General features: G+C 34.7%; 1 protein-coding gene across 5 annotated transcripts in view; it reads right to left on the bottom strand.

Annotated features, from left to right (window-relative positions):
• The window catches only part of TCF12 (transcription factor 12), a 368,629-nt gene that overhangs the window by 114,207 nt on the left and 236,062 nt on the right, over positions 1-18,360 (bottom strand). For all 5 annotated transcript variants that reach the window (XM_045822244.1, XM_045822243.1, XM_045822246.1 and 2 more), the window contains one exon: positions 3,330-3,394. In XM_045822244.1, coding sequence (XP_045678200.1) covers positions 3,330-3,394 — 65 coding nt within the window. The remainder of the gene's footprint in view (positions 1-3,329; positions 3,395-18,360) is intronic.

Here is an 18,360-nt window from a genome sequence, read left to right as displayed (position 1 = left end):
GTATTATTGACTCATTATTTTATCATTATCAAATGTCTGCATAAGAGACTGGCTATAAAAAAAAGAGGATGGTAAACAAACAAACGGTGTGAGTAAATTTCCAAATAACTGTTAACTGGGTTTTTAAAATTAACTATCATTTTCTCAAGGGGATACTATCCAAATTCTGATGAAACTTAAATATGTTAGAAAAAAAACAAGATCCTTCCTCTTCCAGGTTTGAACACTTTCAGAAAAAACGTATACAAACTACTTGAATCCCTAAGAGGTCCCAATGAGAAGCTGCTGTAATGCTAAAAGGATTTTTTACCTCATGATAGAAATTTTTAAAGTATTACACCTATTGTTAATAAAGATTCTGGCTTCTGTGCTCTGTGTTGAATCAGTTTAAAAAAATTCAATTGCAGAATGATATATCAGTGTTTCCAGTAATACTGCTACACCAGTTTCCTTCTAATGGCTCATCAGTTATGTGATTGCTGTGAAGGTAATATGAGGAGACTCATTTAGCAACATATTATTACATCATCTTAACATGAAGTAAGGCCCATCAGGCATTATTAAATTAGCCTGAATTTTGTAGTATGTCAGCAGCATTTTATGTACATTAATAGCAGAGTTAATGTTCCTTGGAGGGATTCCGTTGGAAAAAAAAATGGTTGCAAAGTGGTGTTTGGATATAATTTTTTAGCTGCTATTTATATTTCCTTGTATCATCATTGTGTGGTTAAGATTTTTATGTCACTTGTAAAAAGCTGAGACAAAATGGCAGCAACCAATTAGTAGTTTCAGTGTGTATTTTTTTTCTCTGACCCATTATAATAAATACCATTTGGAATACTGGTATTTCTTTGAATGGAAGTGATACATCTCTTTTAACTCTTGAATTTTCTGAGCTTATTGCTTAGGCCTCAAATCAGCTGGTGCCATCCATCACAATTTCTCCTATATACTGCAGCATAGCCAGAGCCAAGTGATAATAGTACATAGCAAAACCACTGTTTCTTTCACAGTGAGGAATCCCTTTACCTGTTTTAAGAGTCCTCCAGTCTTCAATGAGGGTATGTGTTCTTGCTGCAGTATAATTTTCATTCCTCTGTGCTGAATTTTGGGCTTCTTTGGGGTGCATGGATTGCTTTTATAAATTCTTCATAAACAAATCTTTCTCTCACTTTAATACCTTTAAATCTTCTTGTACACAGCAATATTATTTTGTATTTCATACATTCTAGTAATCTTATTTTTTCTTTTCCAGAGGCCTGCCTGATCTCTGCAACATGTTATAAACAATTTTTAAAATAGTAATCTTATACTTTCTTCTTTTTTCATACTCCATATAGAGGAACTGGCTTTCTTAAAGCATACTCTCCAGTCCATGTGAATTAGATCTCCTGGGGTACTTGTTAAAAACATAAATTCCCAGGCCCTTCCTTGACCAAACATGTTCAAATGGAAGGATGGTAAGGTGACAGACTAAAAATCTGAGGGATTCTTATGGTGAAGCATAGTTACATCATTGTTAAAAATATCAAACAAGAGTTTAGAAGGTTTACCACTTACTAGGTGTATGGTCGTAAGTAAATTACTTAATACCTCTGAAGAATACTACTTACTATCTGCAAAATGGGATTATTAAAAGTATTAAATGTGTTCATATTAAGAGATCTTTCAGTATTTAATAAATGGTAATAAAGTATTATTATAGCACTATGCATGTACATTTAAAATAAATGTTTTTTTTGATATGAGAATTAAATCTGGTATAAACATACATCAATCCTGGCAAAAACTGTTAAGAGTCATCTTAGCAAAACTGATGAATTATATAAACAAAGCTTACCATTGATTTTAACTAAATAGCAATACGTTTGCCAAGAGAATATTAGAAAGTGAAAAATTGTTAATATAGGCAATAACTATGATTTATTAGAAGCAGCTGTGGTTTTAAAGAGCTTACAGTAGTTTATTCTCAAGTTTAGTGATAGTGTGAATGTTAGACCCAGTGGCTGTCAAACTTTTTGGTTTATTAAAAATAATATGAAGGGCTCTAGTAGCTTTTGTTTTCATTGGTTATATGAACTAAAAACTTTGAAAAGTACTCATTTTATAAAATGTTTTCACAAGTATATGGAAGTTTAATCTTCAGAGACCTACAAAGTATAGACAATATAGACCTAAAAAAATGCTAATTATATTTTTCAAATGAGGAAATCAATGCAGAGATGGTATTTACTGTTAAATGACTTTTCTCACGACCAGAGATTCCAACTTGTAGAGATGAGATTTGAACTTAGATCTTCCTCTGACTCTGAATGGCAGAATTATGGGATATGTTATTAAATGGAGTAGTATTGTTATGACAATACTGTATTACAGTGAAAAGTGGCTCACATGCCCATGTCTGAAATTAGGGTGGGCCTGGGTGCAGGCAGCAAAAAACAAATTTACTATATCCTACTTTTGTATTCTTTTGGGCTTGATTCTGATGGAAATCTGCAGTGAACTTACAGTATCTTCTCTTTGTACCTCCTCTAAGTACCTCCTTATGGAGGGAAAGGCAGAGAAGATGACCATTACTAGATAAGCAACATACTAGGGAAAGTGGAAAAACTGAAATAAAGTTTCCAAGTAAAGAGACCATTGAAAGCTAAAAATTTTATTAGATGTAGGACTCAAACAACAATATTTCCAACATTAATAAGTTCAACATTACAGGATATTCAAGCTATACAAAGCAACTGTATGCTCTTTATATAATGCAATAGCAACTGTTTTTTAATGAGGAAATATGCAAAAATATTTTTGAAAATGATGAGTATTTTGGAAAGAGGTAGGAAGATAACTGCTACTCTGCTTCCAATTAAAATGAATGCTAATTTTATTTTTTTTTAATACTGCACCCGAGGATATATTTATTGATTTTAGATAGCAAGGAAGGGGAAGGAGGAGAGAGAGGCACATCAATGATTTGCATTCCACATGCACCCCTGCTGGGGAATGAATGTACATCCTAGGTGTGTGTCCTGACCAGGAATAGAACCCACAATCTTTTAGTGTATGAGATGATGCTCCAATCAACTGAGCCACTCAGCCAAGATGAATGTTAGTTTTTAAAATCTGTGATGATAAAGACTGGTGAATTGCAAAAGGGAAACCACTTTAAGCAGTGGGAACACAAGAAAATATGTTTAATTGCTAAAAACCCAACACAGTCACAAATTAAAGGCACAAATAATGGTTAAATAAATTGAATAAATTTCTACCTCCTCTATAAAAGCCTTTATGTGTTAAAAAATTATCTCCACTTTTATAAATTTTTTTAAACTTACTTGACAGCCTGGTAATCCAGTGTCTCTGCTGTACAGTGAAAATGAGCCTCTCTCTGACGTTTTTCCTATAAAAGAAAATACCTTTATATAAAAACCCTCATTTGTTGACAGAATTCAACTTCTAGACCACTCACAGTAATTATACTGGGGCTTGGAAGTATAGAGAAAATTAGAACAAAGAAGATAAAATCCAATAAATAAAATTTTAAAAGTTTATTTATCATTCCAGCCAGTATAACAGTTAAATTCTAATTTAGGGCATTTAATAGTATGTATTTTACTAAATGCTTTCTTTTCATCAAGAAACATTAAAAATAGTCGAAAGAATGGATATCTATATAGCCAACAGTATTATACATACTCCCACCAGTGAGAATTATGTTTTGCCATATTTGCTTCAGAATGAATATTTCTCCCTGTCTCCTTTTCTCTTTCAGAAATGAAAATGGTATAGACACAGCTCAAATCTCACCCTAGATCCCAAAGTAATCATTATCATAGAGTTGGTGTATATGATTATCATGTATATTTTGAAACTTTTAATTTATATATTAATTTAAACATACATCACTGTTTATGTTTAATACATTTAAACAGACGATATTACATGGTATCTATCCTTTGAAATTTGCATTTTATACAATATTGTGTTTTTGAGATACACATTCATTCATTTTTACAGTTCTAAAATGTCCCCTTATACAAATAAAATCACAGTTGATGTATACCCCTACTGAAAAATAGTTAGATTGTTTGTATTTTTTTTGTTATCATGAAGAACGCTGAAACAAATATCCTTGCACAAGTCTTGTACGCACACATTAAGAGTTTCTTCAGGACAGACACAAAGAAAAGGAACTGTTGGTTAAAAGGATGTAGACTTTCAACTTTATAGGTATTACCTCACTATTCTCTGAAGTCATCATGCCAATTTATACTCTTCCCAGAAATACGTAAGAATTCCTACTGGGACTACATCTGCAGTTCAAAAGTCAAGTGGTCAAGTATCAGGAATGGTATGGGCTACCTCTAGAGGGAAAACAGATGTCTCACAGTACTGACAATTAACAGCAGTGTTCTGATTCATTTGCTTTTTAAAACACTGGAATTTCAGTATGTTCAATAAAGTGAATCTACAAATATCATATAGTTTTAAACTACACAGTCCCTGACAAACAGACATGTTGCTTAATAAGATTTCTGCAGGGATTACAGTTTGATGTTAATATCAAAGATGGTGGCACAAATAAACAATGACAATGGAAAAGCTAACTCTTTTTCTCTGTTCCAAGGTAAAAATAACAATGTAATTAAATCTGACAAGTTACCCCAAATATTTAAAGGTCCTGAGGTTATATGAACTTCATTATAATTGTATGCTATACAAGTTATTAGTTTGTGATTGTATAAAAATATATAGTTTATTAATTTAAAAAACTCCACACATACACGGAAGCTCAAAATTATCTTCTGATGTGGTGCATAATTAAAGGAACCTTGGAGACATATGAACTAATATTTAATCATTTTTATACATGCCACATAAGCTAACTCATAGAAATCTTACAACTCTAAATTTGGCACCCATGAACCTTTACATAAATAAAATAATTCTTGTAATAATAAAGGTAGTTATTAGAAAATACTTTAATAATTAGGTATATAATTTTGATCTCATTAGAATTATTATAGCATATGTCTTAAGCACTTACTGGCTATTACTGATGAAGCACATGTTCAGTTAATGACAACTCACAGAAATGCAGATCTATGAAAAGAGGTTAATTTAATGTGATCTATTTGCCTCACATTTTCCCCATGAAGTCATATGTTCTACACAAAGAATTTTAATTTGGAAATTATACAAATGAAGTAAAAATAAAAAATTGTAACTTTTTAAGGATATATCCTTTACAACTAAGATTGCTTGTTAAGAGTCAAGGTGGTATGTTGGAGTTTTGGACTCTACTTTTACTCTTGGAATCTGACCTCACAAAACTATTAAAATGATTGTGCATTTGCAATTTTGACACATATCTATCCCCATGCCTCATCAAAATGGATCAGAAACCCTGCTGGACAAAAAAGGATGGCAGAGATTGAAGAGAAAATGCCAAGTCAGAATGATTAGCAGAGAGATTACTAGGAAAAAATAAAGAACAGCCTACTTCTATGGTTTGCGGGTATTACTTTATTAATCAAATGAATTAAGTTTGTAAGATATCAAAAATCAGAAGTAAATCATTAAGAAAGTACTGCCTTGGGACACTTCATAAAAATCAATTGTACAGTACATTTATGACCCCCACCTCCTTTAGGAACTTGGATCACAATTTAGGACTTTAAATTATTGGAAAGCTTTGTAATTTTGCCTCTTTGCTGTTATGACCCACCATGAGAAGAACTGAGTTAATGCCAAACTTTGATCAGAAATATCACCCCCAACTACTCTATTGCTTCTCTGGAAAAATATGCTTCATTTTATAAGGTGATCTCCATACAAAATGTGGCAACTATTATTAAACAGTTTCTTCTCTTCAATTAAATAAAATCATGTCTCATATTATTGGCAGAACTGAATTAGAAGACTACATTAATGTTTAAACAAATACCATAGAGTTAAAAAAAAAGCTGTATCAATGGTTTGCCATTTATCACAATGTAATAACTACTAATGATTAGCTGAAATATGCACTAAGCCTTTTCTATCTGCCAAATTCCCTTACCTGAAACATTATTTCAAACAATGAGTAAAATATCTAAAGCTAAGAAACAATTTAAGGTATGTTATATTTTTCACTCAAATATACTAGTAAGGAAGTCTTTTCTAACAATGTATTGTTAAGGTGGAAAAGGGAATAAAGTATGAAATCAATATTAGCTCTCTTTTTAATAAAGTATGGCTTTCAAATATAATACATATAATTATCTGTGTGGAGGCTACCCCTTAAGTGGATGGTTTAAAAAATAAATTTTTAGAGCCCTGGCCGGTGTGGCTCAGTGGATTGAGCATGGGCTGCAAACCAAAGGGTCGCCAGTTCAATTCCCAGTCAGGGCACATGCCTGGGTTGAAGGTCAGGTCTCCAGTGGGGGCCACATGAGAGGCAACCACACACTGATGTTCCTCTCCCTCTCTTTCTCCCTCCTTTCCTTTCTCTAAAAATAAATAAACAAAACAATTTTTTACAAAATAAGTTTTTAAAATTTACTTTCCTGTGTCTATTAAAATTCCTAAACTTCCTTTCACAAAGGATAGTCAAATCAGAGAGAATAAAAACTAATTAAAAAAAACCTTATTGTTGTAACAATAGTTAATAATGAAAACTAATATAAGCTAAAAACATTACAAAGTAAAAGTTTCTTCTGTAATGGAAAGTTAATAGCTTGTTTTTAAAATAATACTTGATCTATTCAAATGAGATTTTGAAAACTATGTACACTTTACTTCATCTTTCATTTATTGGGAACTCATTCTTTCTTAATGACTTACAAGTTTGAATTTTCCTGAAATATAATGATGTGTACTCAGTGTGAGATTTAGAAGAAATTCATCTTTTATTTATTCAAAATTACTTTAAGTCTACATTGACAACAAAAACTTCTGGCTACTTTGTTTCTGTTAAGTACATTCACAATTTTAACATGAAAGTCAGCTGAACACAGTTTAAGGACTATTAGATATATATAAATTAACTTACATCTAATTTTCCTTGCAATGCCAATAAAGAAAATATTACAAAGAATTTACTGGATATTCAAGCAGTGGGATTTTATTTGTGTATGGGTTTTGACACACCATAGGCCCCTTTGGCAGTCTTTTCAAAAGCATGTGTTTAAACTCACAAAACACAATACATAGTATTATGAAGTATATTGGTATGTTATCATAAAAATGTAGAGGAAAAAATCCATCATGGTATATATAATTTTTTAACACATCAAATAAGATCTAGAAGCAGACTTCCAATGGCAAGTTTAAAGCATAAATGATAGTTTAAGATCTCTGCAACAACTCTATCATGCTATAAAAATCTCTGTTCTGTTGGTTACAAAAATCATAGGTACTATTAAAGAGTGTTTTGCTTCTCTCATTCAAATGGAAGGACAATGTAAATTTCACTTCGAGGTTGGTAAAGATAAAAATGAAATTTTCTTCCCTGTCCATATTCACTGATTATCCTTCTATTCTTGGAGTTACTGAACTACAGGCTAAGAACTCTAAGTCTAATAGAACAGCAACATACTATTGGAAGATACATAGATATGTATATCATGCCATCAGACACATGTTTTCTAAATAAGTATTTCCTGTGCTTAAAGTAGCTAGACTTATATAATTTATATTAACCACAGTTTTTTTCTGACTGGAAACTGAGAGCTGCTCAAGAAATGACAGGTGATTTTGGCCAATTTGTAGAGTGTTTAAAACAAGTTCAGGAAAGAGTAAAATACTTAAGTCCAAGAAATTATTTGACCTGGTTGTGTAAGATGCATAAACTATCTGAGGCAATAATTACTGAGGTAATAATTACTGTAACACATTTTCTCAGAATTTAAAAAAATGATTCACCTTATTCCCTACCAATTACATGATGCAACAGTAAGTTCCAATTCTCCACTGCTTTCCTAATTTCCAAAAATACAAACAAATGTTAGTTATTAGTCTATAAATAGAGCTCTTCAAAAGATAATTTTTCCCTACATTCTTTTATCTTTTTTTTTATGGCTGACACTGTTACAGATGTCTCCATTCCCCTCCTCTGCCTAATTCCATCACCTTCTTTCATCCAGGCTCCCCCTTATCACATCCCTCTGACAGCTGTCAGTCTGTTTCATCTGTCCAAGCCGGTTTCTATTTTGTTTTTCACACTAACTTTTGGTCATTAGATTCCACATATAAGTGAATGAGATCATATGGTATTTGTCTTTCTCTGACTGGCTTATTTCACTTAGCATAATAATCTCCAGGTCCAAAAGGTAAGATTTCGTCCTTTTTAATAGCCATGTAGTATTCCATTGTGTAAATATACCACAGCTTTTTCATCCACCCATTTATTTTTTAAGTAGCTTTTATTGTATTTGTTCTATTACCATTTATTTTTCTTATAGCCTCTTCCACATCCCCCTGCCCCCCCCCCTTGCAATCACCTTACTGTTGTCCATGTCCATGAGTCCTTTTTTGCTTGATCCCTCTACCACTATTCGGGGGTCTTCTGTAGTTTCATATAAATTTTTAAAATATTTGTTCTAGTTCTGTGAGATATGTCATTAGAATCTTAATAGGAATTGCATTAAGTCTATAGATTGCTTTGGGTAGTATGGACATTTTAATTATGTTAATTCTTCCTATATGTGAACACAGTATATGGTTCCACTTATCTTATTCAATTTCTTTCTTCAATGTCTTATAATTTTCCAAAGTACAGGTCTTTTACCTCCTTAAATTTATTCCTAGATATTTCATTCTTTTTAAAGCAATTGTGAATGGGACTGTTTTCTTAGTTTCCCTTTTTGATAGTTCAATACTGACATATAAAAATGCAATTGGTTTATGGATATTAATTTTGTATCCTGCTATTTTACTGAATTCATTGATCAATTCTAGTAGTTACTTAGTGGAATCTTTGGGGTTCTCTATGCACAATACCATGCCATGCAAATAATGATAGTTTTATTTCTTCTTCTTGTTTGACTGCTATGGCCAGGATGTCCAGTACTATGTTGAAGGAGAGAGGTGAAAGTGAATATCCCCATCTTGTTCCCAGTCTTAAGGGGAACACTTGTAGTTTTGCCCACTAACTATGGTGATGGTAGTGGGTTTGTCACACATGGTCTTTATTATATTTAGGTATGTTCTTTCTATTCCCACTTTGCTGAGAGTTGGATTGTTTTAAAATCATAAATGGGTGCTAGATTTTATCAAATGCTTTTTTTGTATCTATTGATATGATTATGTAGTTTTCATATTTCATTTTGTTTATGTGGTATATCACATTTATTAATTTGCAAATATTATACCAACCTTCCACTCCTGGAATAATTCCCAACTGATTATAGTGTATGATCTTGTTGATGTCCTGCTATATTCAGTTTGCTAATATTTTGTTGAGGATTTTAGCATCAATATTAATCAGGGATATTAGCCTATAATTTTCTTTTTGTGTGCTGTCTTTATCTAGCTTTGGAATTAGGATAATGCTGGCCTCATAAAATGAGCTTGAAAGTCTTCCCTTCTCTTGAATCTTTTGGAATTGTTTGAGGAGGACAGGTGTTAGTTCTTCTTGAAGAGAATGTATATTCTTTTGCTTTGAGATGAAATGCTGTGAAGATATCAATTAAATCCATGTGTTCTAGTGTATCATTTAAGGCCACTGTTTCCTTGTTGGTTTTCTCTCTGGAAGATCTATCCATGTAAGTCAATGTATTAATATCCTCTACTATACCTGTATTTCTGTCAATCTGTCCCTTTATGTCTACCAAGATTTACTTTACATATTTAGGTGATGCTATGTTGGGTGCATAAATGTTTACTAGGGTTATATTCTCTTGGTGGACTGTTCCTTTTATCATTGTGTAGTGTCCTTCTTTGTCTCTTACTATAGCCTTGGTTTTAAAGTCTACTTTGTCAGATTTAAGCATTGCTACCCTAGCTTTTTTTTCCCTTTCCATTTTCATGAAATATCCTTTTCTATCCATTTACTTTTGGTCTGTGTGTATCCTTTGTTCTGAAGTGGTCTCTTGAAGACAGTGTATCTTGTTTATCTTGTTTCCTATCCACTCAGCTACCCTGTGTCTCTTAATCAGAGCATATAAGCCATTTACATTTAAAGTGGTTATTGATAGTTATGTATTTATTGCCATTTATTTTTAACTATTTTCCTCTGACTTCTTTTCCCTTTTTCCTTCTTCTTAAAGCAGGTTCTTTAACAGTTATTACAATACTGGTTTGGTGGTAAGAAACTCCTTTACCTTTCTCTTGTCTGGGAAGCTCTTTATTTCCCCTTAAATTTTAAATGACACCCTTTCCTAGGTTAAAGTAGCTTTGGTTGTAGTTCCTTGCTTCTGGCCTGAAATGTTTCTGTTGAGAAATCAGCTGACAGTCGTATGGGAGAACTCCCTTGTAGGTAACTACCTGATTTTCTCTTGTGGCTTTTAAAATTCTTTCCTTGTCTTTAAGCTTTGCCATTTTAATTATGATTTGTCTTGGTGTAGGCATCTTTGAGTTCACCTTGTTTGGGACTCTCTGTGCTTCCTGGACTTGTGTGTCTTTTTTCCATCACCAGGTTAGGGAAGTTTTCAGTCATTATTTCTTCAAATAGGTTCTCAATCCCTTAATCACTGTCTTCTGTTTCTGGTATTACCATGATGTGGATATTGCTGCTCTTCACGTTAACCCAAAGGTCCATTATATCCTCATTTTAAAAAATTCTGTTTTCTTTTTGCTGCTCTGCCTGGGTGTTTTTTTCCTACTTTGTCCTCCAAACCACTGATTCGATGCTCTGCTTCATCTAACCTACTGTTTATTCCTTCCTGTGTATTATTTATTTCATTATACTGCATTCTTTATTTCTGTCTGGTCTTTTTTCATGCTGAACATCTTTATAATCATTACTCTAAACTATCTGATAAGTTGCTCGCCTCCATTTCATTTAGCTCTTTTTCTGGAGAACTCTCTTGTTCTTTTATTTGGGGTCTGTCGTTTCTGTCTCCCCATTTTGGCTGCCTATTTGTGTTTGTTTCTATGATTTAGGTATATCTGTAAAGACTCTAGTGAACACCTACATCAGACACTACCTGTGACTGGCCCTGGGCAACCTCTTTGGAGCTGATAGTAATGCTCAGAATGTAGCTCCTTCTGCTGGGCCCAGAGTACATGGAGAAAGAACCAAGCTGTGCACCAAGGCCCACTTTTACCAACACCAGGCCCAGGGAAGGGTCAGTTAAAGTCTTAAAACTCCCAGGGGTGCGTGTCTGCCTGCATGCTAACAACTTAGTCACTAAAAGAGCCTCCAACTGTGCTCCTCAGCAGCCAGGCTTAAGCTCCGTAGGGTGGGGTGAGAGGGATTCGTTTGGGTGTGGCTATTGCTTCCCCCTAGGCTGATGCCACATAAAGAGGAGTGTTCCGCCCAAGAAAGATGGCTTCTGCAGTATGGGGAATAATTCAGCACAGGGATCCTGGCAGCTGACCCTTCACCTCTCTCCCCAGAGCCACCAACCCTAGGTTCTCCTCATGTGGCTCTCATTCACTCTGTCCTCCCTTTGCCAGAGTCAAGGGTAAGTGGCTAGAAATAATATTTTGTACACTGGCCTTTGAATAGTCTCCCTGTGTCTCTAGCCCCCTCTCCCTGGTGGACATTAATTCTTCTGCTTTTCACAGGCTGATGTTATTTGGGTTCCTTTCCTGGTTCTGGTGGTCTAGGCTGGTGAGCTCAGCTTCGGGTTAAGACCCCACAGTTCTTGGGGGGGAAAAGCCACCAGCTACTGAAATATACCAGAACTTCAGCTGCCATCCACGGGAGCCCAGCCAGCTCTTTCATGCCTCTGGACTTCCTACCAGCTTTGATGTGGTGATGTAGTTTCTTTTGTAAGTCCTCTGTTATCTATCCACTCACCTACTGATGGGCAGTTGGGGCTGTTTCCAGATCCTGGCTATTGCAAATAATGGTGCTATGAACATAAGGGTACATATATTCTTTCAAATTGGTGTTTTGGGATCCTTAGAATATATTCTCAGAAGGGGAATTACAAGGTCAAAAAGCAGTTGCATTTACTTTATTTTATTTTTAAAAATTTTAAATTATTTATTTATTTATTTTCAGAGAGGGGGGAAGGGAGGGAGAAAGACAGGGAAACATCGATGTGTGGGAGAAATATCAACTGGTCACCTCTCGCACACCCCCAACTGGGGACCTGGCCCACAACCTAGGCACATGCCCTGACTGGGGACTGGTAATCAAACTGACGACTTTTTAGTTCACAGGCTGGAGCTCAATCCACTGAGCCACACCAGCCAAGGCTCATTCTTGTTATGTTAAATATTTATTTATTAATCTTGTAAAAATTATAAAAAGAAACCCATTATAGTAAAAAATAATTTTCTGTGAACCTTATGTTATTTTACTCTTTATTCATTTATTGTATTACAGTTACCCCAATTTTTCCCCTGTTGCCCTCCTCTACCCTCACCTCCAGTCTATCCCCACACCACTGTCCATGTCCATGGGTCATTCATACATGTTCTTTGACTAATCCCTTCCTCTTCTTTCTGACATTCCCTTTAACCCCCCTGGCAGCTATCAGTCTTTTCCATGTTTCCATGTCTCTGGTTCTGTTTTGGTTGTTAGTTTATTTTATTCATTAGATTCCTCTTATAAGTGAGGTCATATGGTATTTGTCTTTCACTGACTGGCTTATTTCACTTAGCATAATATTCTCCAGTTCCATCCATGCTGTCACTAAGGGTAGGAGTTCCTTCTTTTTTCTTTCTGCTGCATAAGTATTACATTGTGTAAGTGTACCACAGTTTTTTATTCCATTTCTACTGATGGGCACTTAGGCTGTTTCTAACACTTGGCTATTGTATATAGTACTGCTATGAACATAGGGGTGCAGAAATTTTTTGGTGTTTTAGGATTCTTAGGGTATATTCTTGGCAGTGGAATTGCTGGGTCAAAAAGCAGTTACATTTTTAATTTTTTTGAGGAAATTCCACACTGTTTTTCACAATGGCTATACCAGTTTGCATTCCTGCCAACAGCACACTAGGGTTCTCTTTTCTCCATACCCTTGCAAGCACTTATTTGTTTTATTAATGATCGTCATTCTGACAGGTGTGAAGTTACTCCTCATTATGGTGTTAATTTACATATCTCTGATAGGTAGTGATATTGAGTATTTTTTCATATATCTATGAGCCATGTGTATGTCCTCTTTGGAGAACTGTCTATTCAGGTCCTTTGCCCATTTTTATTTTTTAAAAAATATTTTATTTATTTATTTTTAGAGAGGGAAGGGAGGGAGAAAGAGAGAGAGAAAGAGAGAGAGAGAGAGAGAAACATCAATGTGCAGTTGCTGGGGTCCGTGGCCTGCAACCCAGGCATGTGCCCTGACTGGGAATCGAACTTTGCCCATTTTTAAATTGGATGGTTTGTGTTCCTGGCATTGAGTCATATGAATTCTTTACATATTTTTGAGACTAAACCCTTGTCTGATGTATCATTGGCAAATAAGTTCTTCCATACAGTTGGTTCCCTTTTCATTTTGATGATGGTTTCTTCAGTTGTGCAAAAGCTTCTTAATTTGATATAGTCCCATTTGTTTACTTTTATCTTTATTTCCCTTGCCCTAGGACATATATTGGCAAAAACAATGCTATGTGGGATATCTAAAATTTTACTGCTTATGTTTTCCATTAGGACTTTTATGGTATCATGACCTATATTTAGAGTTCATTCTGGTCTATGGTATAAGTTGGTGGTCTAGTTTCATTTTTTTTTTGCATGTACCACTCCAATTCTCCCAACACTATTTATTGAACAGGCTATTTTTATTCCATTGTATGCTCTTGCTCCCTCTGACAGAATGAATTGACTACAGAGATGTGGGTTTATTTATGGGCTCTCAATTCTGCTCCATAAATCCACATGTCTGTTCTTATGCTAGTACAAGACTATTTTGATTACAGTGGTTTTCTAGTATAGTTTGATTCCAGGTATTGTGATCCCTCTTACTTTGTTCTTCTTTCTCAATATTGGTCTTTTTAGGTTCCATATACATTTTTGAAATATTAGTTCTAGATTTGTAGAATATGCTATTGGTATTTTAATAGGAATTACATTAAATCTATAGAATGATTTGAATAGTATGGACATTTTAATGATGTCATTCTTCCAATCCATGAACAAGGTGTATGCTTCCATATAGTTGTATCTTCCTCAACTTCTTTCTTCAGTGTTCTATAGTTTTACAGTTCTTTTACCTCCACAGTTAAATTTATTCTGAGGTACTTTATTTTTTGTTGTTGTTGCTATAGTAAATGGGTTTTTTTTCTTAGTTTCTCTTTCTAATGGTTCATTGCTGGTATAAAGAAATGCCATTGGTTTCAGAATACTGACTTGGTATCCCACTATGTTGCTAAATTCACTTATTAGGTTGAGTAGTATTTTGGTGAAGACTATAAAGTTTTCTATGTTCACTGTCAATGTCATCTGCAAATAATGACAGTTTTACTTACTCCTTTCTAATTTGGATGCCCTTTATTTTTTCTTGTCTAATCGCTGTGGCTAAGACCTCCAGTACTATGTTGAGTGAGAGTGGTGAAAGCAGATTCCCTTGTCTTATTCCTAATTCTAAGGAAAACACTTTTAGTTTTTGCCACTTGAGTATGATGGTAGTTGTAGGTTATTCATATGTAGTTTTTATTATGTTGAGGTATACTCCCTTTACTCTTACTTTGCTGAGTGTTTTTATCATGAACGTGTGCTGGATTTTATGAAATGCTTTTTCTCCATCTATTGATAGGACCATGTGTTTTTGTCTTTCATTGTGTTTGTGATGTATCACATTTATCGATTTGTGAATATTGTAGCATCTTTGTATTCCATCCTGGAATAAATCCCACTTGAACATGGTGTATGATCTTTTTAATGTATTGCTGGATCCCGTTTGCTAATATTTTGTTGAGGATTTTAGTGTCTATGTTCATCAGAGATACTGGGCTGTAGTTTTCTTTCTTTGTTGTGTCTTTACCTGGTTTGGGGGTTAGGATAATACTGGGCTCATAAAAAGAGTCTGTGAGTGTTCCCTCTTCTTGAATTTTTTGAAATAGTTTGAGAAGAATAGGTGTTAGTTCTTCTTTGGATGTTTGGTAAAATTCAAAGCAGTTCCATTTTTAACTTTTGGAGGAAACTCCATACTGCTTTCTACACTGGCTGCACCAGCCCACAATCCCACCAACAGTGCACAACAGTTCCCTTGCCTGCATTTGTTATTTGTTGTTTTATTGATGGTAGCCACTTTGACAGGTGTGAGGTGATATCTCACTGAAGTTTTAATTTGCATCTCTGTGATGAGTAGTGATGTTAAGTATTTTTTTTTCGTATGTCTATTGGTCACCTGTTTATCCTCTTTGGAAAGGTATCTATTCAGGTCCTTTGCCCATTTTTTAATTGGATTGCTTGTCTTTGTGATGTCAAGTTATATAAGTTCTTTATACATTTTAAAAATTAATTCCCTTTCAGATGCATCACTGGTGAATATGTTCTCCCATACCATGGGTTCTCTCAGAGAGGACACAAAGGACACAATCAGTAGCCAAACTGATGCTGGGAGTGGACAGCACAATTCTATATACCCATTCCTCCCCAACCCAACCACAAATATTCAGAAGTTGACTACATGGAAGAATCTGCGTTTGATACATTCCATCAGACATATATGGCTAGTCACTCTGACAGATTGTGGGGTTATAAGATGAAGACCCAAGCCTCTGCCCCTTAAAAGGAACCAACTAGTGGAAAAGTTTACACATTGTTTGAATGAAAAACAAGTTTCATAATTAAGGTCAGGTGTCTTGAAGTTCTGATCCAAAATGCACTATGGGTGGTTATGGAGGAGTGACAAGGAATTGGCTATGATGAAGGCAATCCATAAAGCATACTGAATTAACAAGGGAACCTTAAGAGTTGAGATCATACCCCCAGGAAGTGGAAGAAAGAGTGGAAATGACAAGAATCCTCTTGGAGCAGAATGTGCCACACCTAATTTTGGGAACACTGGCTGTTAAGTATTCAGATTTTAAGTACAGTTTTGGTAATTCCCTGAAGGGCTGGTGAATTATAGGACTCCCACATCATTTCTGAGTAATCAGAATTGCCAAATGAAACCAAATGAACTTTCCCAGGCTCAGAGACTCGGTTTTCAGTGTGACTTCAGAGGCTGTATAGTCCAACTCTCGCCCAATGCAGCACTAACTCAGCATACAGTCTTACCGAAAAAAAGTTCACTGATGGCTGCTTTCTACTTTGCATCATGCACATTTTAAGCATAATGCTTAAGAACAAAAAACAAAACCTAAAGAGCCAGGCTGGTGAGGGATCTGGAAATCAGCTAGAAGAACTGGGATGTTAGTTTAGAGAAGAGAAAATATAGAAATGTGGCCTCTGTACTTTGTAATACTCACAGAGCTATCATACCAAGGAGTAATCAAAGACTACACTGTTAGGTTCTAGTGAAGAGACCTAGGAACAAAGAATAAAAATACAGAGATGCATTATCTTAGCTTGTTATGAGGAAGAATTCTCAGTAAACAGAATTTCCAACAATAAAGACTGCGCAAAAAATTATATAATATTCAAACTCTTCTCAGTAAAGAGATTTGTGGAATGATTTGCTCTTTTGTTGTGAATTTATTTATTAATGCAATAGAAGATGTAATAGACATTTTTAGCAGCCAAATTCTGCTGGTGAATCACAGTGAGTTCATGTTTATTGTACATTAGGGTATTTTATAGTACAACAGCCATTCATTTTTTTCCTTCTGGATTATCTGTAATTGTTGATTTGTACAAGTTCTTCACAGATTTTTGACAGAAGACTTTCTACTATATCTACGGCAATATCTTTTTGTAGGTTGACATTTTATTATCTTAATGGAGTCTTTTAACAAATAAATTCTCCATTTTAATGTAGGCCAATTTGTCCATTTTTTTCTTTATAATTAGCATTTTTTGGTGTGTGTACTGTTTAAAAGATCTGCCCATTCTGAGGTTATACATCTATTTTTCTATGTTTTCTTTGAAAAGCTTTACTATTGATCTTTCATGTTTAAATCTGAACTTGGTTTCTATGTATGTTGGTAGTGGGTCAAGGTACATTTTTTTTTCCTGTAGGCAAATCACACTGACACCATCAGTACTATATATTGAAAAGATGATCTATGTATCAAAAGTATCATTGTGGCTGCTATGTGGAGAATAAGCGTAGAAGCTGGTAGACCAATTAGAAGACTTAAAATAATGCAGACAAATAATTTCTTGGAAGAAATAATAAATTCTTCCAAGTCACTGAAGTAGGTACTACTAAATCCCCATTTTACTATGAGGAAAAATGATTTGCCCAAGGTCATAGAATAAGTAAATAGCCCAAAGAACTAGAACACGGGGCTCTTTGACACCAAATTCTTAACAGTATACTATACTGCACTGTTTTCCAGTGAAGATTTAGGACACAATCTCTACATTCTGATCATATATGTAGGTATGTGGTACAATCCAAATATAACATTTTTTCTGTTTAGCCCTCTAAGTAGCCTCTACCAATCAACTGATGTGGCACTGGATGTGAAATCTATTCCTGCTGAAAAGAGGTACTGATGACAAATCATCCCAAAAATGATTGGCAGCAAAACCCAACTAATCTAAAGGTTGGTGATGGGTATTACTAGAACATGGTCAGTTGTGCTGGTTTCACTCAAAAGTAATTGCTATTGTTTTCAGTTCTCACACAGGGCACATGATGATGTTACTCTTGCCTGTTAGAAAAATATTCTGATCCTGTTTTTCTGGGTCTCTGTTTTCTAAGACGTAAAAAAAAAAATGAACAAATTGAACAAGATCAGAGGTTGCACAATGGCATCCCAGAGGTTGTTTTGTGTGGCCAATTCAGGAATTTGTTTGTGTGTATACGTTTAAAACAATTTTTGTGGAAAAAAAATTGCTGTGGCAGCCATGAGAATTCAACTTGCAGAACTCCTACTTCAGGAAATGTAATTGACCTGAGGGTTCCAGATGCTGTACTCTGAAATCCATGACTGTTTTTGCACTGAGAATCCCTTGCTTCCAGCATGCTTCAATAAATATGGTGGGGAAACTAAAGCATACCTCTTTGTGGGAGACATGGCATTCCTCTTTTGACCAACTTTGGTTCAAAAACTTCCAGAATGCTCTGCTGAACCTTCCTTAGAGTACACAGAAGTCTAGGACTCTTCTACTTCCTCTCCTTACTTTGAAAGTCTTGAGATTGCTGTGGGTAT

This window comes from Phyllostomus hastatus, unplaced genomic scaffold, assembly GCF_019186645.2.
Source record: "Phyllostomus hastatus isolate PE091 unplaced genomic scaffold, TTU_PhHast_1.1 phas_scaffold_501, whole genome shotgun sequence".
Taxonomy (NCBI): domain Eukaryota; kingdom Metazoa; phylum Chordata; class Mammalia; order Chiroptera; family Phyllostomidae; genus Phyllostomus; species Phyllostomus hastatus.
This window is presented reverse-complemented; position numbering and strand designations above follow the sequence as displayed.